General features: G+C 42.2%; 1 protein-coding gene across 1 annotated transcript in view; it reads right to left on the bottom strand.

Moving 5' to 3' along the window:
• Positions 1-321: 321 nt before the first annotated feature.
• Positions 322-27102, bottom strand: part of COL22A1 (collagen type XXII alpha 1 chain) — a 195150-nt gene continuing 168369 nt past the window's right edge. Inside the window, exons 44-63 of the mRNA XM_018074383.2 lie at positions 26914-27027; positions 26692-26745; positions 23552-23605; positions 22691-22744; positions 21151-21204; positions 19852-19905; positions 19008-19061; positions 17910-17963; positions 17312-17356; positions 16321-16374; positions 15247-15300; positions 13434-13487; positions 10847-10918; positions 9041-9076; positions 8201-8245; positions 7731-7910; positions 4090-4156; positions 2136-2318; positions 1693-1770; positions 322-745 (exon numbers count right to left, since the gene is read on the bottom strand). Of these exons, the coding sequence (XP_017929872.2) occupies positions 558-745; positions 1693-1770; positions 2136-2318; positions 4090-4156; positions 7731-7910; positions 8201-8245; positions 9041-9076; positions 10847-10918; positions 13434-13487; positions 15247-15300; positions 16321-16374; positions 17312-17356; positions 17910-17963; positions 19008-19061; positions 19852-19905; positions 21151-21204; positions 22691-22744; positions 23552-23605; positions 26692-26745; positions 26914-27027 (1548 nt within the window). The 3' untranslated portion in view covers positions 322-557. The remainder of the gene's footprint in view (positions 746-1692; positions 1771-2135; positions 2319-4089; positions 4157-7730; positions 7911-8200; positions 8246-9040; positions 9077-10846; positions 10919-13433; positions 13488-15246; positions 15301-16320; positions 16375-17311; positions 17357-17909; positions 17964-19007; positions 19062-19851; positions 19906-21150; positions 21205-22690; positions 22745-23551; positions 23606-26691; positions 26746-26913; positions 27028-27102) is intronic.

The raw sequence follows: 27102 nt of genomic DNA, 5'->3' as shown, positions 1-27102 counted from the left end.
AAACACACACTGGCTGTTCAAAACTGCCTTTCCATTGTGAGTTGCAGGTACTGGAGACCTGTTTTCCAGTTTTGGCATGGCTCTAGCTTCCTCCCCTCTGTGGGGATGGCAGATAGCACCAACAATCCTGTGATCAGCCTGCATCTCACAGTTAATGCCCCAGGCTGTAGGATTTAATTTCAGTTTAAAGGGTGTAGGATAAAGCTTTGGAAAGAATTAATCAAATAACAGACAAAAAATTTGGCATTGGAATGGTTTTGCATAAACAGCTACGCAATGCATTGATATTATATGCTCTTGAAAAGAGGAAAAAAACCGCTTATTTGTAATGTTTTAATATGCCCTGATGTTGGAGAAAACAAAAATAAGTTCACATATCACATCAAAGATAATAATAATAATAATTATAATCCATAAAAATAATCTGACCGACCGGCAGCATTTGTTGGCTTTAGAAGGCCTCCCACAAAAGAAACACAGTTGAAGACATCTGAGAGCTCTTGGCAGGTGTGATGAATTCAAGTTTTAGAAACAAGTCTGCAGGTGCTCCCTGTGTGCTAGGGCCCTTTGACATTGCTGGGTCGGGCAGCCAGGCTTGCATAGTAAGCACACTGAGAGGGGTCACACTGTCCAATGGCTCCCGGAGGCCCCTGTGCTCCCGCGGGACCGGGTACACCAGCTTCCCCTTGAGGGCCAGGTGGTCCTGGCATCCCATCTTTGGCATAACCAGGCTCCCCTGGGAGGCCTAAAACAGAAACAAAATGCTCTTGGTGAGTGACACCCCCGGGATGCAGTACTCAGCAGTGCAATGTCACAGGGCATGGCTTTGCTGCCAAACTGGGATGCAGACATCAGCTCCCACAGATTTGGGTTTCACTAGGAGGTATCTCAAGGACGTGACCAGTGTGTCTCTGAAGGAAAGATTTCCACTCCCCATGGCATCCTTTGGGTGCAGAGCTCTGCTGTGGCTACTCTGCCTTTATCACCACACTGAAGATGTGAAGCTGCAGGAGACAACTAATGATGTATAATCCTCACAGAGAGGAGGTGAGGATGGGAAAGCTGGAGGCAAGAGGTGGCTTGGGGAGATAACTCATTTGAAGCACAGTGGATCTATTGTTATTTGAAGGAAATGCAGGGCCAGTATGCCAAATGCAAACCATGGGGTTACAAAGGCTTCCCATAATTTCTTCCTCAAGAAAGCGAGTGAAGGCAAAACTGATCAATGACTCCTAATTTCAGATTGCAAACAAACTATATTTGCTGATGCTTTGTCAGTAACAGAAAAGCAGGAGCTGTATGTCCAAGGCACAGGTGCTCAATATGACCTTTTGTAACATCTGAAGCTGCCTGAATCTCTGGATTCAGCTTGGTCACAACAACACTCTGCCAAGGACAGAGAAGGTGCTTCACAGGGTATCTAATAATTAAAGCTTTACTTTGGATTTGACCCAAAGGTCCGTTAACTTAGCTGTAACTGAGACGGATCATTATACCTGTCCATCAGTTTGAGTAAATAAAAGGTGGCCAGATATGATGCTAGTGATGTAGTTCTTCCCTTTGAGCCACTTTCTACAGAAACCACGTATGCTGTATTTGTGTTATCCTGATTGTCTATCTAATATGGCAGAGACCCACGTCCTTGAAATGGTTCTGAGTGATGTGTGTTGAGGGGTGCTCTGAATAACACACCTGGAATTCCTGGAGGACCTATTTCCCCTCGTTGGCCAATGCCAGTGTCTCCTTTATCCCCCTTTGCTCCTCTTTCTCCTGTAGAGAGGGAAAGAAAAATAATGAACTGATGAGAGTGGTCTACAGAACTATAGAATAGTACTATAGGTCTTTCATCCACAGTGAAGCCAGTACATTTGGCAAAAAAAGTTCCTAATTGTGGTCAATCCTCCAAGATTGGACATTAAGTGGGAATTAAGACTTGCCCCACTCCAGCTCTGGCCAGAGGTGGAGCATACCGGTGACTGCTGGTCATATTCAACACCTCTGGTTCAACAGACTGAGGTCACTTTAACACCTACATTTTGAGGGCTTACTTATATGTTACTAAAAGGAGAGTGGGATGACAAAGGGGAGTGGACACACTTTTATTGCACTGCCCCAACACACTAAGTTTCACTCACCTTTGGGACCAATTGGTCCAGGTGGCCCTTCAGACCCAGTCTGTCCAGGCCGGCCAGGCTCTCCGGGAGGGCCAGTTCTTCCTGGGAGTCCTTCCTTCCCAGGGGGACCAGGAGGTCCTGGTCTGCCATGGGATGCTTTTACCTGTGCAGGCTGTATCTGAGCCAGGAGATAGGTTAACTTTGCTGTAAAGAAAGGGAAATGGGTTTGTTAGACTAAAAGAACTATGCTCCAAGAGATGGAGAGCCAGAACCAGGGGCCCAGAAAAGTCCAAGTATTGCCACAATTTTCAAGGGCCACTTATTTGTTTTCCCCACACAGTCGTTTCCCATAATCCATGATTGTGCCCCCCCCTGGTCCTCTCTAAGTTACTGAAATCTCATTTCTCAATAGCTTTAAATTTCTCCTAAATTTCATACTTTGTCCTAAATTTTTCTGTCATCCTCTACTTCTTGTCCTCCATCTTTCTTTATCTATGAAAATGTGATCATTGCAGCTTTAAAAATAAGAGCCTTTTTCCACTGCTTCTGTTACACGGAGTGAGATGCTACATAGCTGGTGTGTAGGGAGAAAGCTGACTTTTCTTGTTTTGGGCTGTTGCATATGTGGAGTTAAAGCTGATGTACCCATCTCTGGCTGTGAACTCAGAAGCTGTAACTAAGCTTCCTGTGACAGTGTATTCTGCAATTTCCAAGCAGGCACATTGCTTACCACTTCAGTGCTAAGACCCTGAATGACTGTGCTGGTTTTGGCTGGGGTAGAGTTAATTTTCTTTAGTTACTGGTATGGGAGTAGGTTTTGGATTTGTGCTGAACACAGGGTTGATAATATAGAGGGGTTTTTTGTTATAGCTGAGCAGTGCTTACACAAAGCCAAGGCCTTTCCTGCTTTCTTTACTGCCACACTGGCAAGGAAGTTGGGGGTGGGTGAGAGGCTGGGAGGAGACACAGCTGGGATAGGTGATCCAGACTAACTAAAGGGATATTCCAGACCATATGGCATCATGCTCAGTATATAAAACGGGAGGAGGAAAGAGGAAGACGGGAGACGTTTGGAGTGATGGCATTTGTTTTCCCAAGTCACCGTTACTCACAATGGGGCCCTGCTCTTCTGTAGATGGCTGAACACCTGCCTGCCCATGGAAAGTGGTGAATGAATTCCTTGTTTTGTTTTACCTGTGTGTGCAACTTTTGCTTTGCTTATTAAACTGTCTTTATCTTAACCCAGATGTTTTCCAGCTTTTACCCTTCCAACTCTCTCCCTGATCCTGCTGGTGGGGGAGTGAGTGGGTAGCTGTGTGGGGCCTGGTTGCTGGCTGGGATTATAACATGAAAACAACCTAGAGAGCTCTTAAGATATATTCAGCATCACATAAACATCCAACAGAATGGAGTTTTCTATCTTCTCTTCATTGGTCCTAAGTCTCAAATGCTTTTAGATTGGCATGGATATTGAAGTCTGAGAGTGTGTAAATAAAATCCATGAAATAGATTACTACATTGAATCATGATCTTTAGCATGGAGGAGAATGCCTGCAGCTGCGTGTCAGCTGCTTCAAGAGCTGTGTGAGAAGCACTACAGCTCTGCATCTCAGTGTTGATGGGGTCAGTAGCGGTTTGACACACTTTGAGAGAAACAGCAACCCACATCCACTCCAGCCTCTCCTCATACCAATGAGTATCAAATGTCAGGCAGAAATCAGGAACATTTCTTCTCCAGCTGGGACCTCAAAAGCAGGTTTACATCCTACTTTAATTACTTTCTGTGCTATTGTGGGGAACATCAAAGCTTGGGGACCAGTAAAGCACATTTCATTTTACACACTTCTCCTTCCAGGCAAGCCTCTTACAATATTACCTTCCATAAGCAGGAGATATTCAGGTGCCAGTACAGGTATGGAAAGCATATTTTGTACTCTCAGATACACCTCCTGGCTTCTCAGAAGTGATTACTTACCATCTAGCTGCTTGGATAACTCCTCTTGGATGAGCCTTCTCAAAGTCTCTAGAGATGGGGGTTCCCCCTAAAGAGTCAGAATTGCAGCAATGGGACATGATAATCACACCAAGGGGATCAGATAGTGATAGGATAAGGGAGAATGGTTTAAAAGAGGAATGATTTAGATAAAAGATAGATAATAGTAAAAGAAGAATGATTTAGATATGATGTAGGAATAAAATAAAATAGTAAAAGAGGAATGATTTAGATATGATGTTAGGAATAAATTCTTTACTATGAGGGTGGTGAGGCACTGGCACAGGTTGCCCAGAGAACCTGTGGATGCCTCATTCCTGGAGGTGTTCAAGGACAGGTTGGGTGGGGTTTGGAGCAACCTGATCTAGTGAGTGGCATCCCTGCCCATGTAGAGGCTGTTGGAACCAGATGATCTTTAAGGTCCCTTCCAACCCAAAACATTCTGTGGTTCTATGATGTGCAAACTAAACCCTCCACAGAGGGTTTAGCATGTGGCATTTCATCACCCACAGCATACACAGGGCTGCAGGGTCTGTCTGAATGAATATATATATATGAATATATATGAATATAAAGGGACTCAGAATGACAGAATCAAGTAGGCTGGAAAAGACCTCTGAGATCATTGAGTCCAACCTTTGACTGAATATCACCATGTCAACTAGACCATGGCACTAAGTGCCATGTCTAGCCTTTCCTTAAACACCATCGCTTCTCTGAGCAGCCCATTCCAATATCTAATCAACCCTCTCTGTGAAAAAAATTCTTCCTACTGTCCAACCTAAACCTTGCCTGGCACAGCTTAAAACTATGTCCTCTTGTCCTGTCACTGGTTTCCTAGGAGGAGAGGCTGAACCTCACCTCCCCACCTGGCTACAACCTGTTTTCAAGCAGTTGCAGAGAGTGATAAGGTCCCCCCTGAGCCTCCTCTTCTGCAGTCTAAACTCCAGCTCTCTCAGCCACTCCTCGCAGGATATGTGCTCCAGACCCTTCACCAGCTTAACTGTCTTCCTCTGGACCAGCTCAAGTATCTCACTGTCCTTCCTGAATTGAGGGGTCCAGAACTGGACACTGTACTTGAGGTGTGGCCTCATCAGTGCCAAGTACAGGGGAAGAGTCACTTCCCTGGTCCTGCTGGACACACTATTCCTGATACAGCCCACCTGGGCACTCGCTGGTTCATGTTCAGCCACTGTCCACCAGCACCCTCAGGTCCTTTTCCACTGGATCACTTTCAGCCACTCTGCTCCCAGCCTGTAGCACTGCAGAGTGTTGTTGTGGTCAAAGTGTAGGACTCAGCACTTGGTCTTGTTGAAGCTCCTGCCACTGGTTATGGCCCAGCCATCCAGCCAGTTCTTAACCCAGCAGAGAGTGCCCCTGTCCAAGCCATGGGCTACCAGCTTTTCCAGGAGTATACCATGGGAGATGGTGTCAAAGGCACCCACAATTTCCAACCTGCTGGCAAACTATGGGATCAACAGTGTAAGCAGGGATCCTGGTCTGAGGGGATAGTTGGAACAGTTTTCCCATCTCCTTCCTAGAGAAAATCTCCTTCTTCCTTCCTATACACTCATAGGGCAAGTAGTAGAAATCAAATCAGGAGACATCCTCAGCCCTGCCAGATCACAGTGGAGATCCCACCCTCTTTTCCATCATGGCATGTTTCCTTGCAGAGAGATGCACATGTGCCCTAAGGATAGTAACAGTGGGTATCTGGACTTGTTAAAAACACTCCTACTGGATACATCACCTGCCAACAGGCCTTATCTCAGGGAGCAGAAGCCAGTTTATGCATATGATACCTTTTCTTCCAAACCAGTACGAGGTTCTGCCTGATTCCAGCCTCTTAAAAAGAGAGAGGGAATGCGGCTTCCTGGCCTTGGCCCCCTACCCAGCCCCTAAGGCACAGCATCTTTCATCTCTTCTCTCAGCTTTTTTGTGTGACACTGCTGTTGTACAGCTGTAATAACTGTCAAAACTCAAAATGATATGAACAAAAGTCTGGATGATACAACTGAAAAAATGATGAAAGGATTTTTTGTAGGAGGAAGGAGAATTTTTTAGGTTGTGGCTTTCCAAGTAAATTAAAAAGAAAAAAAAGAAGAGAGGTTCTGGGGTAACCAGTCTCTTGTCCTTGCATAAACTCAAAAAAAAAATATAGCTATATTTAGAAATAAACCATTTTCAAGCCACAAGATCAAATGTTTCCTTTGTAAATCAGAAAGTGAGACGTTTCACTTGAAATACACTTTTAATTTTTTTGGCTAAAATTATTCTTGGAATTTCTGTTAGTTTGGAAATACTTCTGGTCAACCTAGAGACAGCGTTCTTTTGTCTATGAGCTACTTGCGTTAAAGTGTTGCTTTTCCCACACACTTATCCTTTTAACATACAAGGATGCAGTTTGTGTCCTTTATGCTTATGAAAACCTAGTGAGCTCTTCTGAACCAGAAGTTACTCTTCATTTAAAAAAAAATTGAGATTTTATTAAATAGCTAAGTAATATTTCAGTTTAATCAATAAAAAGTTACTGCTGATAAGCACAGAGTTTTCTATTTGCTGCCTCCTTCCCAAGATTTTTCATGAGAAAAAGAGGTGTTCTTTGATGACAAAAGAAACAATTTTTACATTAAGTACTAACCATTTGTGATGGCTCTTACTGAATACCCCAGTAAGTAAACACAATTGTGGAGCATACTTTGAAGGTTTACAAATTATATTTTCAAGTTGTAACCCTATTAGTTGCATTGTCTCCATAATCATTACTTAATCTCATCAAATCTCTGAGATGTTGAGATACACAAAGAAATGCTTTGTCTAAAATTTACTCAGCTTTTACATCAGAGATTACTTCTCTGTTTATTCTATTCTGATGTGACCTCAAATTCATCCTGAGGATGGGCATAGCGGTTTCATTGATATTGGTAGTTTTTCTCATATATGTTACATGCAGCACCCTCAGCATTCTCAGCAGTGAGATTGTTTCCCGTTAGGGGAAAAAAAAAAAAAAGAAAAAAAAAAGAGACAGAATATTAAACAAAAATAGTATTTCATGAATTCTGATGAGCTGGCTCCAGGATTTCCAGGAATAGAGTAGTGACCTTTCCACGGCTCAGCATTTTGTCTCTCCTAACAACCAGCAGCAGAGGAAGGCATTAGTTCTCCATATGAAATGCTGCACATTATTGCCCTTATAGAAAGAATTTTTTCAGACTCCAGTGCCATGACCACAGTCACAGATCTGATTTAGGCATTTAGGGGTAAGAGGCATCAGTGACTGGCTGCCCTGGTTGTGGTTCTGGACTGCTCAGCTCCCCTGAGCACAATTCAACACCCCCACAACACTTCCCCATGGGGTCCTGAGCAACCTGGGTTAGTGGAAGCTGTCCCTGCCCATGGTAGGGGATTGGAATGAGATGGTCTTTCAACCCAAACCATTCTGTGATTCCCTGAGATGTGCTATAGCTCTCCTTAATGTGCATCAAGAGATAAAAGCTCTGCCTCCCCACTGCAACACACTCTTGCTCTAGTTTCTGTCAGCCCCAGTGTAATCTGAGCTGCATTTCTGATCACACACTGTGGCAGTGAAATTACTGTACAAAGCCGTTCTCTGGAAATCTTACCCTCGGTCCTGGAAATCCTGGCTGTCCTGGAGGACCGGGAGGTCCAACTTGCCCAGTGTCTCCTGGGGGTCCATGGGGACCCATCAGTCCTGGATGGCCCTTGTGACCAGGTATCCCAGGATCACCCGGAGGGCCCTTTTCTCCTTGAGGGCCTTTTTCACCTTTGATTCCAGGCTCACCCTAAGTGAAAAGAGAGGCATTACCACCACAAAATAAGAGGCAAAATTCTCATTTCCAAACACAGAGAAACACTAAGAGCTGAGCTGGCAAAGTTACTGAATACAACATCTGGTGCACTACAAATGATCCACAATTTATTAGTGATGGAAAATGATTAAAGAGAGAGCTGGGAGAGTGGGAAGCACGGACCATGTTTCACTCTTGAATGACCCCTACCCCCTTGCCCCTAACTAAAAACAGCTCTTTTTATTTCAACATTATGAAATAACTAATAATATTCTCCAACCTACCCTCTGTCCTTTGGAGCCAATTTCACCATGTTTCCCTGGTGTACCCTGCAACAAAATAAAGGTAAACATAAAAGATCTCTCCATAATAACAGTAAATAATACAACACATACCTTTACAATGATTCTTGTGAGCTGATGAAAATTTATTTCCCTGATGGTCCCACAGTTTCCTGAGAGCTCCCCACTGGCTCTCAATTATCAACAATTCAAAAAAAAAAAGGCATGACAAGTAGGTCAAGGGAGGTGATTCTCCCCCTGTACTCCTCTCTGGTGAGACCCCACCTGGGGTAGTGTGTCCAGCTCTGGTGTCATCAACATGAGAATGACATGAACCTGTTGGAGCAAGTCCAGAGGAGGCCACGAAGATGCCCAGAGGGCTGGTGCACCTCTGCCACGGAGACAGGCTGGGAGAGCTGGGATTTTTCATCCTGGAGAAGAGAAGGCTCCGGGGGGTTATAAGAAAGATGGGGACAAACCTTTTTCCAGGGACTGTAGTGACAGAATGACGAGTAATGGCTTCACAATGAAAGACTGCAGGATATTAGGAAGAAATTCTTCACTGTGAGGGTGGTGAGGCCCTGGCACGGGTTGCCCAGAGAAGCTGTGGATGCCTCATCCCTCGAAGTGTTCAAGGTCAGGTGGGACAGGGTTCTGAGCAACCTGGTCTAGTGGAAGGTGTCCCTGCCCATGGCAGGGGGTTGGTACTAGATGATCTTTAAGATCCCTTCCAACCCGAAGCATTGTATAACAAAAATCAGTTTATTGAGACCCAGGTGACATCCTTGATGTTTTTTCCCAGGACACCAATCTTATTTTGAAACAACTGGAAATTTAACTTACCTCTTTTCCAGGAGGACCTTTCTCTCCTGGTTCTCCCTAAGACACACAGAAAGTTCATTTAGCAGTGCACTGGAAGGAGTTGGAAGAAAGACTCTACCTAATAACCTTAAACCTTTTTTCTGTTAAAAACACAAGTATTCTGCACAGCAGCAGGTTTGGATTGATTTATCCTTAACATGCTGCTATTGGTCATGCCTGGGAAGACACATCCTATTTAGAAAGCATTTTTTAGTAATGTTGCATCCCATGTAAATGTGAATAACAGGAAATAATTTCTAACGAACCAGTTGAGAGCAGGACAGATGTTTCACCAAAAGTATGTTTCTGCTTTCAAAAAATTTTGTTCCTTTTTCTTGCAAACACTTCACAAAACTTCATGCACTTCATAAGCTCTGGTTTAACCTAAGTATCCAGTAACCAGTATCATACTCAGAACATTCTAAAGATGTAAGTCAAGTAAATTTTGTAGGTAGAATTACCATCTTGTACTCTACCAGCTGAAACAACACATATAGAGCCAGTGATAAAGGAAGTTCAAGTCTGATATCTTGCTTTTCTTTCAGAACTATATTAAATAATCTAAATTTGAATAAGCACCCTATTAGAATTTTTTCTCTATATTTCTCAAATTATTTTCCCTGTATTTATAGTGTGATAATTAGACAGTACATTTTGCACTTTACCATTTAAATGAAAAAATGTCACTGCAGTCCTAAAGTGCAGATAAACCAAAGCAAACTTTAATCTAGTTATTGCTGAAATTCTGCTCACTTTCTCATATCATGAATGGAAAGATTCATCTTTGAAGCCCATTTGCAACCAACAGACATAATCATATCTATAACATGTGTATGCAGGTGGTATTTTCCCCATAACCTGGAAACATAACATCTAGAGCTATACACATATCCATGAGTAATGGAACTAATCACAGATACCTGATCCCATCAGCTCCTAATCAGGCAGCATCACACACTCTCGGGCATTCCTTAGGGCCACCAGTTTTAAATGACCACCATGTTTGCTGCTTTAAATTAACTTTCCAGCAAAATATTTCTTTCTCCTCTTTTCATCACAAATTTCCCTTTCAAATTATAAAATAAAATAAAATATAAAAAAAAACCTACAGAAGGAAAAAGAATCATCCTCTGGAATATTCAGCTCTGCTAGAGTCACATCTTTTATATCCCATTTTTAACCCAACAAATAGAGAAACAGATATATTTGCCTAACATTCACCTTTTCCATCCTTCCAATGGAATTTAACGTTTTACTTGTCTTGGGAGGGCTAAAGATAGTGGATTTTGAGGCTGTGATCTTTTCATGTGCATAGGTATTATTTTAGATCACTTTGGGAGATATATGAGTGCTTTAATTACAATATACCTCTGTTGCTGGCAACAAAGGAATTTTCCTTGGAACAGCAAATATCAGAAACACCTGAATTATTATCACTCACAATTTCCCTATTTAGTCCACGTGGGGTTCCTGCAGAGATATAGTCTGAGAATTTAAATACCTCATACCCATATTAGGAAGACTATTGAACCAGTTTGATTAATGCACACATTATCTGACTGAAAAGTACCAGCTCCATAAATGAGATTTTGGATATTCATCCATATGAAAAATGGTATTTTTACAGTCCAGTTTCCTTTGGAAGTGAAATTATATGGCTTCTGGATTTTTCATATCTCCTGCTTATGTTTTTTTTACCTAATTGAAGGTGACTGTGTCCCATCTTTATCAGTCTAATCTTTAAAAGCAGGTAATAAGAGGGTCTAATCCATTCCTACACATACTTACAGGTGGTCCTCGGGGTCCTATGAAGCCAGGGAGTCCTGGGCTGCCTGTTTCTCCTTTATTTCCTTTGGGACCCTTAGGACACAAATGAGACAGACACTAGCAGCCCTTTCTGCAACATCTCTTTTCTAGAGCATGCATTTACAGATACACTGGAACTGGGAAATTTCACTGTAGCAGCAGGACTGCTAAAACTGACAAGGAAAGGAAGAACAAAGTAATTTAGAAAAGCAGGTTTCAAATACTGTGGTTGCATTATTAATAATCTATGCAGGGTCCCTGGGAGAAGATGAAAAGGAAGGGACAATTATGGCAGGGACAGGAGGTGTGTTCCGTGTTTGTTCTGATGTCGTATGGTTTATAAGGGGTGTTGAGACCCGAAATGCTGTGATGGGTGATGACAGGGAAACAGTGCAGGTGGTCATACTGCTCAAATCCGAGAATACAACAGATACAGAGCCGCTCTTTTGCCATTATTTCCAGGTTAAATTTATAAAATATTTGCCTTTCACTTATCTCTTGTGATATTCTGTCAAACTATCCTTTTTCCTTAATGATCAGGACAGTTTAAATGGCAGTTCATGATACAGAACCATTTCACGCAACCTTCTTATATGGTTTTAACTCTTATTTTAACCTTTTCTTTTACAACTTTGTCCTCCGTCTCCTAATTCAGAACATAGCCATTTTTCTTCTTATAGTAAAACTTGTGTAGAGTGAGTACCAACTAGCCTGGTAGGCACAAAGCACATGGATTTTGTGTATGCAACTAGCCCTGGAGACTTGAGGGGCTGGACTGTGTTGCTGTGTGCAGGCTTAAGCACAAGCACTGTGAATTGGGATGGGTACTGTCAAATAGCAGCTGCAAAAGGAGAAGGCTCCTGGCAAGTTTTACCTTTTGATTACAAGTCAGCAGTGGTGAAGGTGGAAACCTCCCCCCACCTTATTGCCATAATAACCTTTCTCAATCTCCTTTTCCTCAAAATAGAAGTATAAAATATTGGCTTGTCACACCATATTGTGAAAGAAATTAGTGCTTTTCAAAATAAATGGATTCATGTACAGCACAAGGAAATACTTCCCATAATAACCTTTATGAAAGGGAGAGGATTCACTTTAATGACAGAGAAGGATACTGATGAGATGACTGTCTGTTCTGCTGACCAACACTGTCTCATTGTTTCCCCTTTCTCATCCATCTGACTTTATCCTTTTTCAATCTCCTATGTTATTTTTGGACTCTAAATCCTCTGGAGCAGAGGCTGCTGTGGTGCTGTATTTGTGCAGGAAGCTGCCTGGTGAGTCCCTGGGTCACTTGCTGATGGTCTAGGTAATGTGATAACACTATGATGATTAAAAAATAATCCCCATTTGGCATTCACAAGGCATCCCAAAGCCACAGTGATCTGGTGAAGACCCAGAAAGTAAAGACGGCAGTGACAGGAATTGGGAACAGGGCTGAGTGAAATGAAGAGAAGAAAAGAAGTTTGAAAAAGCAACAGTGAGGAACCACAGGGTAAGAAGCAAGGGCAGCAGTTCCAGGAAGGTAAGAAGAACTTATGTCAAGGAGGAAAAAGCTGCAGCACTTATTTTTTGATCCAGAAAGGCTGTGAGACTGCACCATACCTGTGCCACCTGTAACCTGGGAGTTACCCCCTCCCCACACAGGAAAGTGACGTTTGCTTTTCTAAGACATCCCTGCAGCAAAGCAATGACTGATCAGGGCACAAGTCTGTGGAGAGGCTGAGGTGGCTTTATGACACTGCAAGGCCCACAGAGAGTGAAACCCTGCTGCAATTTTTCAGATTCCTCCTGCTCTGGCCTTTTTTTCCCTCTGAATCCAGCAGTCCACTGGATTCAAAGTACTGTCATGTACTTTGCTCATGTACTGTCTCCATGAGCAAAGAGAGGGAAGAGCCCTGCATTGCAATATATTCTACTGGGCACAAAGGTATATTTGCATGGATTTGATGAATTCTGGACAGTTTTCAGCAACAGAACAGAGTAAAAAAAAAAAAAGAAAACAAAACAAACAAAACAAACCACCAGCTCCTCACTGTCCTCCTTACAGCCCTTCATTACCAAGCTGTTCTTCCCCACAGGATGGCCTCAGGGGAGTTTCATTCTGCTTCATGATCTTGGTTTACTGCCCGCTGTCTGCTCGTTCCCCAAGTGCCTGGGGAGGATTTTTCTGCTGCTGCTGTTCCTCGATGGCAGCCTGCCAGCTCCCTGAGGCCCTTTCCTTCCTTTTGACAACTCTCTGCAGGCTGCACGCTCTCTGCTTGGCAAAATTAAATCTACTGGTGAAGATGGGGCATGCCAATCTCCTTTCCATACCAGGTAATCAATCATTTCCTTTTTGCTGTGAACACTTAACTTTCACTGGAAAAAATGATGACCCAGTTAGAATCTCAGTTCCAGGAACGTAGCCAAACTCTCTCCAAAGTCATGGCCAGCAAAGTGGTTTTTGGATCAGTGATCTTAAAACATGGAAACTTCAGGAATGATAACCAACTACACATAATCCACTCCACCTATGCTTCCTCAGTCACCTTTCCTTGCTGCATGAGCTTCCTTTTGTGGTACTTACTGGGATACCTGCCGGGCCAGGTTCTCCTGCAGATCCAGGCAATCCATTCTTGCCCTGTGCCAAAAGGAAAAAGGTTAGTGACATAATGTATTAAAAATATCCACCTAGACCAGCAGGGGTTTCTTTAGCACTGTTCAATCTCCTCTCCTGACAGACTGTGGAGTATCTTATTTGCAACTGACCCCACAACTTCTGCATCCTTGATTTCATATGTCTGATCCCATCTCAGGAAAAAAATTGAAACTTGGATCAAATTCTCTTGTCTGAGGAGGATTAAACCAGCACGTCTCCTCCTCTTTTCCTCCACCCTTGTCCCTATCATATGTAAATAACATCCTCCAGGATGGATGAGGCCACCTACCATGGCTGCTCCAAATCACCAGTGTTCAGAAAAGGCTTTTTTATTGTCTCAGGCTTCCCCTTTTTTGGGAAATGAAGAGAAACATTTATTCTAAGGCCTTGAAGTGTTTGATACTTACCTGACACCAGACAATTCAGAATGAGCCTTTAAAAGGACCTGTTTCTCACTGTTCCTTAACAAAGGAGCTGAGCTGATCATCTACACAGACAAAAGTTTGATGAGATGTTCTACATTACTTATCGTGCAGAGGTGGTTTTCCCCTGTATTGGAGTTGACCATAAAGACCAGCCCTTGTACTGGTAATATTGAAAATCATGACTCACAGTCCTTGTTAGAGAAGAAACAAAGCAGAGGGAGAATAAGAGAAACTGATACTTTGCCTTCCAACATACATACCCTCAAGTATCTCTTCTCCAAAGAGTTATGATAAATTTTATCTCTTCAAATATTTTTACTCATGGCCAGTGTTGTGCAGGGTCATGACATGTTAGTGAATGATGCCAGCAGTACAGGAATAATGAGATGAATTACAAGGTAAACACAGGAGCCTTCCATATGTTCCTGTAGTCTAATCTAAGCCCCGACCCTCCCAGGTTGGAGGGACCTGCCACTTCAGCTCCTGGCATTGCTGGCTGAATCAGCATTTTGCCCTGATTATAGAACATGTTGCAGGATCTGTTTATCTATCAGGTCTCACAAAAAGGAAAAGAACTTATTGCATCACATTAAAGATGTGCCGAGGTTCAGCAACAGAGACCTCCATTCAAATTTGAGACGGGTTCATTTTAAAAGCCAAATTTTAAACACCATTAAATTAATAAAAGTAATTTCTGAGCTATCCCAAATGGCACTTTTTGAAATGTCAACTGAATTGCCATTTCTCCGCTGAAGTCATAATAAAACTGTGCGGGTGAAAAGCATCACAGCTGGACCCCATATACCTCAACCTGGGCACCCACAGTTAGTGTCTGTCTTCTGAAAACTGAGATCATGTGAGGAGTGAGTGAGATTCTAGAGGCAGGACTGGAAAATGAGCATTTCTGACACTGAAATCCTGACAGAATCCATTAAACTCTTCTTCCCACTGAGTCAGCAGCCATCTGACATTACAACATTCTGTCTTTATCAGTTTCTAGCAATATCATTCTTATTTGTCTTTCTCAAAGTAAGAAAGGGGTTTAATTAAACATCATCTGAGTCTTCCTGAAAACTATTCCTTCAAATCAGAGTTCTGGAATGCAGAACAACCCCTCTACACACAATGTATGGACACCCTGCTCTGGAAGTGTTCAAACCCAGGCTTGATGGGGCTCTGAGCAACCTGGTCTAGAAGATGTCCCTGCCCAGAGCAGCATATTGGAACTAGATTATCTTTAAGGTCCCTTCCAACCCAAACCATTCCATGAACTATAATGTACCCCCAGAAATGACTTGTCAGAAATAAAAACTTACCGGCTGCCCTCGGAGTCCTCGAGGGCCCTGTGGTCCTATGGGACCAGGATCACCCTGAGAGGAAGGAAAGTATTCCGGTCAGTGAGAAAGATCTGACATGGAGGCAGGTGAACATTTTAAAATATTCCTTATAAATTACACTGTTCACATATCAGGGAAAACCATTAAGGGAGTCTCACTGTCCCCTTTCAGTTATTTATGAGGAAGACCAACCTTTTGAATTTTAAACATCTGTCACTAAATACAGCCTCATTTCAGGCAGAAACCATTTTTATCAAATTATCTTAAAGCTGTATTTCTCAGGGACAGAGATTCTCTAATAGTTCTCAAGAATTGACCACTCTGTTTTCTCTCCAGGGAGGCTTCAGAGCCGCTTCTATCTTCTCCAGTAGGTTCCTTTAGGTCTGTCTTACATTTTGCTTTGTAGGATACCATTTACAGCACAACAGTTTCCAGTGATACAAGGGGGTGTAAATGAGAAGCTACTTCTCCAGGTCCCCTGGGAGTGGCACATCAGCTGCTTGGTACATTGCTCAGCAGCCGCTGAAGGATCCCATGTCAGCAGTGCTCTCCCAGGGCTTTGTTATGTGGCTGCACTTCACACTATTAGTGCCAGAGGATCTGTTTGTACCATCTCTCTTTCTTCTGAGCAGCAGCATCTTATTCCATAGGTATTTCATAGATTTCAGTGGAGCAGCACACTCAGTCAGGTACAGCTGTGGCAGAGGAAGCGTGACAGAACTCAGCCCAGTGGGACCTGCAGGATGAAGCAGTGCTTGGAGAAGGATGGCAGAAGGCAGGTCCATGACTACCCAGCATAACCTGGGTTTCACACAATGTTGCTCTCTCTGCTTTTTCAAATATATAGTTGACATTTTAGTGTCAGCAGCTGAGCAATGACAAAGGCCCTCTAATTCTTTGTTTCCCCTAATGATCATTGCACAAATCATTCCCTGCAATAATTCATCCTTTATTGCAGTTTCTGCAGCTGTTTCAGGTCAGGGTCACTGTGAATTAAAAATTTCATTTTTCAGGGAGAAGGAGATTCATTTCTGCTCAAAATGGTAAACTTACATCCTTCCCTGGTGGCCCCTCACGACCAGCAGGACCCATCACACCTGGCTCCCCCTGCAATTCAGCAAAAAGGAAAGAGGGATCAGCTCAAGGTCAAATTCAGACCAATATCACCACTGTAACTGGTATTGGGTTTCTGCAATATTGGACTGAGCTCACTGAAAACTTTTTTAAGCCAGCAAGAGCCTCGTTCATCTTATATGACATGAAGCTTATAAAAATAACTCAGAAGTATCTCCTGTAAGTGATGCACAAGGCAGTGCATAATCTGCTTTCCATCAGATTATTTACTACTGCTAGTGCAGCCACTGAAAACCACCAACATATTCATGATACTGAAGCTATCATAATGAGAAAGAGATGAGGAACTCCAGCACTGTATTTTTCAGCTAAGCCTCTGCAAGCAGAGAATTTTATTTCCCTGTAAAAAGGCAGAATTAGGTGGAAGAATATTCAGTTTTGTATTCCACCTTTTACACCAAGAAGCTCAAAACAGAGTGGAGAACAACTTTTCGTGCAGGACTTGAGGTTTGGGGTTTATGATCCCCAGGCAACTAAGTCAAAGGGACATTTCTATTCACATTTGTGTAAGTTTTGTACTTAAACTTATTTTGCACTTCTTCAGCATTTTTGGAGGAGAGCTAGTACTTGTCCAACAAGTGCAGAAGGGTTCCTCAGCTTGTAAGTCAGCATTTGTACCAAATGAATGTGTTATGGAGGCATCTTGAGGCTCCCTCACAAAGGGCTATGTCAAAGGGAGCGTCAGAGAACTCAGCTCTACCAGCTGCCTCTCCTAACCCAGAATCAGAAGTTCAGCAGATGGAATGAAGACAGCTGCTGTCATTTTGTGCCATAGATGTGGCCCATGGAATCATAGTTGAAAACAGCCATGTAAAACACTGTCATAATTTTTGCTTTATCATGTATTGCCTCAGAAAGCACAATTCCAATTTGCACCATCTTTCTGGTGCGTGAGGTACATATTACTTACCCGGGGACCTGGGGGACCCATATCTCCTCTTTGTCCTTTGAAACCCTATGAAAGACAATGAAATCAATAATTATCCATCACCCTGATACATGAAACACTAAGAAAACTTTATCTTGAATGTTTACTCAGAAACTTTCATAATTTTTTTTCCTAAAGTTACTGTGGACCACTCAGTATAGAGCAGTCATGTCACAGGGAGTAATTAGGAAGGGCCACATCACAGGGAAAGCTTTCCATACCTCCTTAGGCGGCAAAACAAAAACTCTAGTCTATGTAACCCTGGTTTGACCAGCCAATAGATTATTTAACCCTCTTTCAGAGGAGACGTAATAGAACACAATGGCTACACCTGTGACTGTGCCTTCTGGCAGAGGGATTGTCATGAAGTTATATGCTTTAACTCCTATATCAGGGATTTATTCTAAGCTTCAAGGATTTGGAAATGTCTGTGTTCTATTTTTTTGCTTATTTATGCATTTATTTAGTCACAATGCCACGCATACGTTTGCATCAGTAAAGGACCTCATCTGCCCAACAAATGCTTCCTGACTACAGTTCAGAGGAGTGAGGGGATTGAGCCCTTCAGAGCAGCACCTACCGGTAACCCTCTGGCACCCTCCTGGCCTGGGAGCCCTGGTTCTCCAGGCTTTCCCTGTAGGAAACAATCATATTCATGTTAATGAGAGTTTCAGGTCCATCTCTCTGGTGTTGAAAACTTCCCACCCTCCTCCCTTAGACATAACATCACTGAGAACTGTGGTTGCTCGGGGTTTATCCAGCAATGTCTGAACACATGAGGAGGTGAGCAATGACAGACATTCCCATGCACACTCCAGCCTGCACTGGCATCTGCACTTTGAGGTTTGGAGGCAGTTTACACCTCTGCACTGGTGCACCCTTGCAGTGTTTTAATGTCAGAGCAGCACCAATACCTAATCAGCACATGCAAAATCAGCATCTGCACAGAGAAACTGAGTGTTTTGGTGGAAACACAAACTGTCTGCAGCTGCTGTGACAAGCACTTCTCTACAGACCAGTTGTCCTCATGACTGGGTACTTGACTCTTCCCAGAATCACTAAGTCTCGTTTCATGAGTCACAGAAAGGGGCTGGCAATACCTGATACTAGAAGCACATTCTTCATGTAACACACACAGTTGCCAGAAATAACATTCACTGCCAAAATAATTAAGATTTCCTTTTAGCTGACAACTTTATGGCTCAGGTTTTTTGCCTCAGCAAATGAAAGTATAGACTAAGTAGAGAAAGTCAAATATAAACCCTCTAATTCTAACCTCTAAAACAGAATTGTCTCAGAGCAATCTAGAAGAAGCTTCTTTAAAGACACCTCCTCTAAACTTTTTATACCCCATAAACTTCTACCTAAAAGATGGATTACTGGATTTAATGTTACAAGACAACCTTCTTTCTCCTCAGTGTTTACAGTAGTTGTAAAAGTGGAGTCACTAAGTTTTAGTGTATTTATGGTAGTTGTAAAAGTAAAAGTACTCAGTTTGTCAAGATTGCTCGTGTGTGATGCTTATAAATTGCTCAAGACAATATGGTCCTTCTGGTGTTAAAAGCAGACATGCAAACAGGCTCCTTGATCCCTCTAAGGAGTCTATAGACAGGCAGCTTCACAAACAACAACTGGATGGCTCTGATTGCCTGAGCAAAATGGTTTTAAATTACGTTACCGGTTCCCCAAGAGATCCTGGTTTGCCATCTTTGCCATCATTCCCAGCAATGCCCTGTAAATGGAATGCAAAACAGGGTATAAAGAATAGATAGGGAAGATTGGTGGGTTTTTTTGTTAGCATAACTCTGCTCATCATGGTATGCTTATGTTTGCCTAAACACCCTGCTTCTATAGCTCAACCATAAACCTCACCCTGCCACACTACTGTAACAGCATAAATTATTTCCTTTTCTAATATGGCAAGTCTAAGGGATTCCTCCTCTCCTGCAAGGTGAGCACTCTAACAATCTTAGACCAGCATTCTAAAAGCAACTGTTATAAATCATTATAATGCCATTATTTTCATTGAGGTGGGCTCCTTTACACTAGAAATAGCTCTGGCTCTATCTCTATGTCAGATTAAAAAACTCCCAAAATGTTGTATTATTACATTTGCCAGAAGAGAGGAGTCTATGCCCAAGATGCACTTGAACTTGAGTCAGTGTAAAGGAATAATTTTTACTGTGAACTCAGATAAAGTCAGTATTTCAGTCTCTGAATTCTTGTGTCCTTACACTGGAGTTATTAGTTGATTTTTTTTTTACTCTGTATAAGAGTATTTCCTCCAATGAGGAGATAGATAAGGAACAGACTTGATTCATGTTGGTAACTGACACTTTATTTTAAAGTGATCAAATACAGCATTCTCACTATCCTGGACCAAGGACATTGTATTGCACGACAGAGACCATCACATGCATAGCATTCAAAGCACCTCAAAAGTATCACCTCTTTGTTTTACACATCTATGCCTGTATGAAGAGTTTAATGTATTGAATAAGAAGGAGCTTAATTGTACTCACTGGAAGTCCAGGCAGCCCTGGTGGGCCCTGTGGACCTGGTGGACCATCTTTGCCCTGGAAGGAAAGAATAAACACTGTAGGTCAGAGAAGCTTCTCAGATCTTCCGTCAGATGATTTATCACATATAGTTTGACCAGGGACAATTGTGAGAAGCTGGTCTTGTAGCCCATGTCACAGAGTCTATGAGGTTTTCTTGAATTACTTCTAGTTTAAACTGGAGGGCGCTCTTTTCACCTAAAAAATTCTGTATTAACTATGAGTTCTTACAGATTGGGAAACCACTGAAATCACTGGTAATTTTTTTCTGAAGTTAATTATATTTAATGTTTTGTCCTTTAACTTCCTGCATTAGGTGTCCAACCAGGAAGTAGATCTGTATTTTATAACTATCTAATGAGTAGTTACAGGAAGTGCCTTGCATACAATCCCAAGAAATTCCCAGGACTGGACAATAGCATCTCAGGTCTTTCACAGTGTCATAATCGTGATCATCCATTTGAAATGGATTTTCAGCCAGCCTGTCCTTCTAGACTCTGACCTCTCTGCTGAGAGTGTTCACTGATTTCATAACACCCATCAGGAGGACCATCATTGCTCACTTAAAATGAAGTTTAAATTGTGCAATGGATCTGAAAAAAGCAACTTGCTCCATAGGAAACCCTGATCTAGAAATTAATCACAGAATTACACAGTATTGAACTATTCCAGCTCAACAGCTTGTATTCCTCAGGGAACGTTAATTTTTAACTTTTCAATCTGAAGTTAGCATCAATCAGATTACCTGTCTCTCCCAGGGTTTTCTGATGCATTACCATAAAGTAGCATCTAAAAACCCTTCAAATGAAACAGAAGTAGCAAAAAGTTATCATGGGCTTCTCAGAGGTTTCACTTGTACTGGTATTTTCAGTGGTGCCAGGGAATGATGTCAGGCCTTGGCATCTGAGCAGTCTGTGCTGTGACATCCTTCAACATGTTGCAGGTTATATTCTGATAATCCCCACACAGAGTTTAGGTATTAGCCTAGGTTATAAAGCATCCTAACAGATTTAGTAATCCTGTTCTAGAGGCTAAGAGATGTTAATAGCAAGGACAGACACACGAGAGGTACGAAAACCTCCATACATATCCCATGGGCTGGATTATGCTCTGGTTAATTTGGAGATCCATTTGGTGAGTAAAAAAAAATTCAAGATCAGAGTAATCTGTTATTTGTGGAGCTCCTACTTGTAGGGGTAGAGTTGATAGAGACTGAATAATAATAGGTGAAGCCAGTGGTGAAGCACAGAGCTTAGAGCTTACTATGTCTCCTGGGTTTCCCACTGGTCCTATTGGTCCTGGTGCCCCATCTGATCCCTAAACAAAATAAAGTAGAAACAATGTGAATGATTCATGGATTCTGTACTTTTGTCAACATACTTCCTACCACAGCTGGCAACCCTGAAGTTTTCTTCAGTCACTCAGTTCAGCATTCATTCAACTTCTTCATTCATCACCAAAAAGCAGTGCTAACCTCTGCACTCAATCAACCTCCAAAGCCAGAAAAAGTCAGATACTTGAGTCTAGTCCTTCCTTCCAAAAATAGGGAAAAATAGGAAAAAGCCAATCTTGTGACAAAAATAACTCTGAAGAACAGAAATCACAGGAGAAGAGAAATTATGAAGCATACTCTGTGGTAGGCAAATTTTTGGAGCCACGAGTCAATGAAGGCAGAAGCAAAAGTCAGCAAAAGATGAAGAGTAAATTTATTGAAGGGACATCATATTCTGCTCTGCTTTGACAGGCTCAGTTTCACATTTTGATTTCACAGCACATTTTCTTTGGCTGTAAGTCTGTTCAGAGGGTCTCATAGGACAAGTATGAGGTTAATATAGACACAGTAAATGTGTCTCTTATTAACTCCTCCTAAAATAATGCTCACAGGAGCACAAATGACCCACAATGCAAGTCCACATGTTGTCCCATGGCAAAGCATCCAGAATCCTTAAGGCACTGCTACCATCTGAATACAGAATTTTAATCTAATCCTATTTTTCTGGCATGTCCTCTCATTTAGTTGGTGCAATGTAAATTGGGACTGTGCAGATCCCCAGTACAGAGGAAGATGGCACTTCCTCAGCATGGCAGAGCCAAACTGCACTGTAAGCAGCAATATCAGCAGTGATGACTGTGGGCAAAGAAAGACAGTTTGGAGAGAAAAGTCCTTCACTCAGGAAAAGCCCAAACACTTGAGGGGCATAAAGTGGAGATATCACCAGCAAGAGAGCCAAGTTCTTTCAGCTCTGATTCTGCGCTGTCACCTCTTTTTAAATACAAAGAAGAATGAATGTATTACAGAGTGAGTAGAGCTAAGAATGAGGAGCACTGTGATGGAGAGGAACATATGTAAGAGGTCTTTTAATTCAAAAGTAAACCACATGATATGAAAATTGGAAAAAATCAAGTCTCATACCACTGTGTAAAATTGAGAACTAAAACACTCTTAGATGTGCTGGTTCTAGATTAACACCTTATTCCACATAGAGTAAAACACCTATATACATATTAAATAGTCTCTGTGGAAGAGTTTTCATCATCATTGTGTTGTATAAAGAGAGCAACTGAAGCTTAGCATCAATTTACAGAGTGAGCTGAAGCAATCAGTGAAAAGTGGCCAATATATTAAATAGCAATTACCATGAGTGGGGAACTCTATGACACTTAGGGGACCATTAGGAACCCAGTGGAAAATGCAAATTCAATGAACAGACAGATGGGAACAGTCCTTTCTTCCACACGGAGCTTGCAACAGCCTTTATTAGTAAGAAAAGTACTGGATCATCTTTGCAACAAAGGAACTTACAGGTGGACCAGGGTTTCCAGGAGCCCCTGAGAAGCCAGGCATTCCAGGGTGGCCCTGCAGAATAAAAAAAGAGACTTTCTTTAGGCACTGTTCACACCTCTAGTTGTATAAAAATTAACTGGTAACTGAATATTGTGAGGTAACATCAAAGCTAGACAATATGCAGACAGAGGTGGTTATAAGGAAATAAAGAACCATGGCTTTTTTAAAGCACAACCTTGTTTTTCAAGGTGAACACTTCAGAAATATCATAGTTATAATTTCAGGTACTTTTTCCAATGAATACCTCAGACTATGCTAATGGAAGATGAAAACAGATATTGTGGAATTGTACATACATAAGTTTAGGCAGGAAACCAAACCTGTTTAAAATATCCTACAAATCCCATTGAACAGGTGCTGATTTGCACATTAAACAGTTTGCTGTAATTTAGACCAGTCTCCTCTTTCCTGTGACAACTCAGTCCCTCCTAAAAGGAGTCATCCTTACATTCATCTTCCAAGAAAAATAGAAACACTGGATTTTTCAACCCAAAGACACCTGACCTTCTGGATACCATCAAGGGAATGTCTGAGGAAATTACTAAGGGTTAGGTAATGTAGAGAATTGAATGCATTTAGTCCAGAACTGAGGTAACAGATGATACAGGAAGGTTTTTACTGGACGATGAGGATGGAAACCTGTGGAGGATTGCTATAGTTTCACTCTTCAGAATAGCCCATTTGTGGTTTATGAGTGATGAAGAACTCCCATCTTCTTGGTTTTCCTCTGAGAAGGGAATTATTCCACAGACATCACAGGAATTACTGATGAAGGGGGAAGTACAGAGGCAGCACTGTTGGAAAGCACACTGGTTTTACCTGTTCACCTTTTTCTCCTACATCCCCAGTCATACCACGATCTCCTTTAGCACCCTGATAATAAAAAAAAAGAGGCGTTGAAAGTCACTTCAGTATTGTGACAACTTTTTGACCTATTTCATAAAGCACTTGGACATTTGAGCATAAAACTCATGAATTAAGACTGAGACCTCCTAGACTTTTACTACCAATGCTGGAGCTAGGATATATGTGAAGGATGGCCTTTGAGTAGATCCAGCATAGCTGGTTTTTAATGTTGTAGTCTCATAGACATAAAGAGGAATTATACATCCTTAAAAAGCAGGTAGGTTGTTAGGAACTTCACTAAAATCATATCTTGATAAGGAATCATCTGGCCCAACAAAGACTTCCACAGCATGAGTTAGTAATCTCCTCTCCCTTCAGGGACAACAGCAATAAAAATGGCCTTTCCAAGGTGCAGCCTGAAAATTCATGCCCAAAAAGTGCTCCCCTCTTCCTCTCTCTGTCTTTCTGTCCTAATGACACAGAACAGACAGTTAACTGTCAGAGGCTGAAATGTTTAATGATTTATGCATTCTAGGAGACTTTTGCAGGCTTTTGACTTGCATTTCGGATGGACAGTTGGGCCCATCCCTCCCTCCAGTAAAGAACCAAGTTTGCAGGCTCTTGACTGTTGCATTGTACCTCTGATGGACAATTGAAGGTGTCAAGCCCTGAAAAGGCAGGACCTCTGATGGCCCATAACACCCCATCCCCCCTCTGCCAACCTAAAAAAAAAGGTGGGAACCAGGCCAGACACAGAAACTCTGTGCAGGGCCCAGGGAGAGGTTGGAGGCTTGAGGCATGGCCGTGACACTGACCATGGATATAATAACTCATAACTTCTTGCAGTGTGGGGGCTTCCCTCCTTCACTCCCAGCAGATCAAAGCCACCACTTCAACTGACAGACATGGAAGCTGCAACTACCAAGTTTCATCGCTGGACCCCATGGGTGGTGACTATAGACATCTATTCACTCTCAGCTTTTCTTTCCCTTACTCTCCCTTAGCCTTATCCTGTCTTTCCTTTCTCTTCCTTAGCCTTATCCTGTCTTTCCCTTCTCTCCCTTATGCATTTTACCCCTCAGAGGTTATCCCTATGACATATAATATAGATGACAACACCCAAAATGCTCACATACCTGTTAAAACAAAATTGTTAAAATAAACCCTACCTATAAATGTTTTCAGACACCGATTATTCAGTGTCATTTCACCCTAATCCACCCCAAGGGAATTATTGATAAGAACCTGGGTTACTCCTCTCCCCTTTTTCTGGGGTGGGTCGTAACACTAACTCAAATGTAGATGTCTGCATCATCAGTGCTTAAAATAAGGCAAGAGGAGTCTCACCCAGTGAAAAATACTGAGGTGATGGTGAACAGGTTATGAATAATGCACAGAACAATAATGAACTGCTGGCCAAGGAAATAATACTCTGCTTTACTACATGAGAGCTAGAGGACAAGGGGGAGAGGAAGGGTTTCTATCTATTAATTCAAAGAGCTCTAATTCATATGGACAGAAGGCATAAAGCTGCTCACGAGCAAAGATCTGAAGTTCTACTGCTCTGTTCCAGAATGAGACCTCATAGTTTAGATGGTGTTGGTAAGGACAATATACCACATAGTCATAAATAGAGGGTAATTTGGGTCTCTTGCTACAAGATTCCTCCTAATGTATTCAGTAAGGACTCACAAAGACTGTCTCTGTGTTTGCGCCTTCCCATGGGTCTTACAATATTTGCTTTTAGCATTTGCAAACTCTTTTCACTGAATTCAAGTTAGGCTATTTATCAATTGCTTGATTTTATTTTATGCACATGTACAGTTTGAAATTTGTCCTTGTATTTCACCTAAACATCCAATTTTACTGCCTAAATCTCTGCTTTCTCATAACACAGAAGAAAGTAGCAGATGTGGTATGTCTCAGACTGCTTGGCATTTCTGCCTGTTATTGGTCTTATGTGTTACTAATTCTCTTGCAAATTTTATCCTGGAACATTCTTTCATTTTGATCAACTCTGTGTTTACTTTTGAGACTGTACTGCTCTCTCCATCACACTATTAATTGCAAGATATAAAATTAATTCATGAATCTCTATTAGCTTGTCCTACACTCTAATAAGTGCAAATACAAAGATGTTAAAATAGCAGGAGTTAATTTTAGACAGTAAGCCAGTAATACAGGGATATGTGGAGGAAACTGTGGTCCATCATGAAATCACCTTCTCTTTCCCTCCACTGATGTTTTTTAATTCACATTAGGCAGTCGTAAAGGTTTCAGCTGTGACCAGGCACTGGCATTGTGAGCTGACCGATGACAGACATCTTCATGGAAATGCTTGAAATGTGGAATACCTCAGACAATGGAAGTTTTGTGTTGGCCTATGTCCCTAGACCATAAGGCAGAAGCACATAGCTGAAACAAGGAGTTCTTCCTATAACTTGTTTCAGGAAATATTCAGAGTTTGTGGATAAAACCACCATGGCAGACGGTGTTCATGGAGCCCAGCAGCTCAGTGCAGCAGCCTTAATTTAAGTGGTTCCAGAACATAACATTCAAAGAGGAGAGGAACAGGCACAGTGGCTACTGCTGAGGCTTTGATTTCTTCCTCACCTGGTTTGGGTTGAAACTTACTCTCGTGTCCTTATCTTACTCTCGTGTCCTTATCTGTCTTCAGAACAGCAACGTAAAGAAACTCAACATCAAGAATCAAGCCCTTCACATGTGTGTATGTGTGTGAAAGGGATGGTAGAAGACACTATTGAAGTGAAACAGCATCCATGCAGGGAGCTGTGCAGTTCTGCCCACCCAACAGGGCACTGCTACCTCCTCACACAGAGATGGATCCCACCAAGGATCCATTATACTCACAGTGTCATAGAACGGTCTGACTCGGAAAGGACCTTAAAGAACATCTAATTCCAACCCTCCTGCCATGGGCAGGGACACCTTCCACTAAAACAGGTTGCTCAAAGCCCCATCCAGCCTGATTTTGAACACTTTCAGGGATGAGGCATTCACAGCTTCTCTGGGCACCCTGTTCCCAGACTAATTAGTGTGATTATTAGTCACAAAAAAGTTTTCATGGGACAATTGAAAAACAACCAACCAACCTTTGGGCCATCAAGCCCAGGTGGGCCTGCAGGACCTCTGGGACCAGCAACCCCCTACAATGCAGAAAAGGTAGAGGTAAACACTAGTTTAGTCCACAAGTATCTAAAAAAGATTCAGTAGGTTGTTAATCAAAAAAAAAAAATAAGAAACCATCAGCCATATTATAAGAAAAACAAGGTTACACCAGATCCAAGGCATGGTCACTTCCCCAACTCTCTTACCATTTTCCCATCCTGGCCATCTCTGCCTGGTGGTCCTCGGAGACCTTTATCACCTTTGAAACCTGGGATGCCTGGCAGTCCTGGTGGGCCAGGAGGGCATTCACTGCACACATCCTTGGAAAGAACATGGAGACACACATCAGCAATAGACTTCAGGCACTCAGCAGACCCTACAGACACCCAATATGA

Source organism: Manacus vitellinus, unplaced genomic scaffold (assembly GCF_001715985.3).
Source record: "Manacus vitellinus isolate BGI_N305 unplaced genomic scaffold, ASM171598v3 scaffold_1_pilon, whole genome shotgun sequence".
Classification (NCBI taxonomy): Eukaryota; Metazoa; Chordata; class Aves; order Passeriformes; family Pipridae; genus Manacus; species Manacus vitellinus.
The sequence above is the reverse complement of the archived record's forward strand: the minus strand, read 5'-3'. Positions and strand labels throughout refer to the sequence as shown.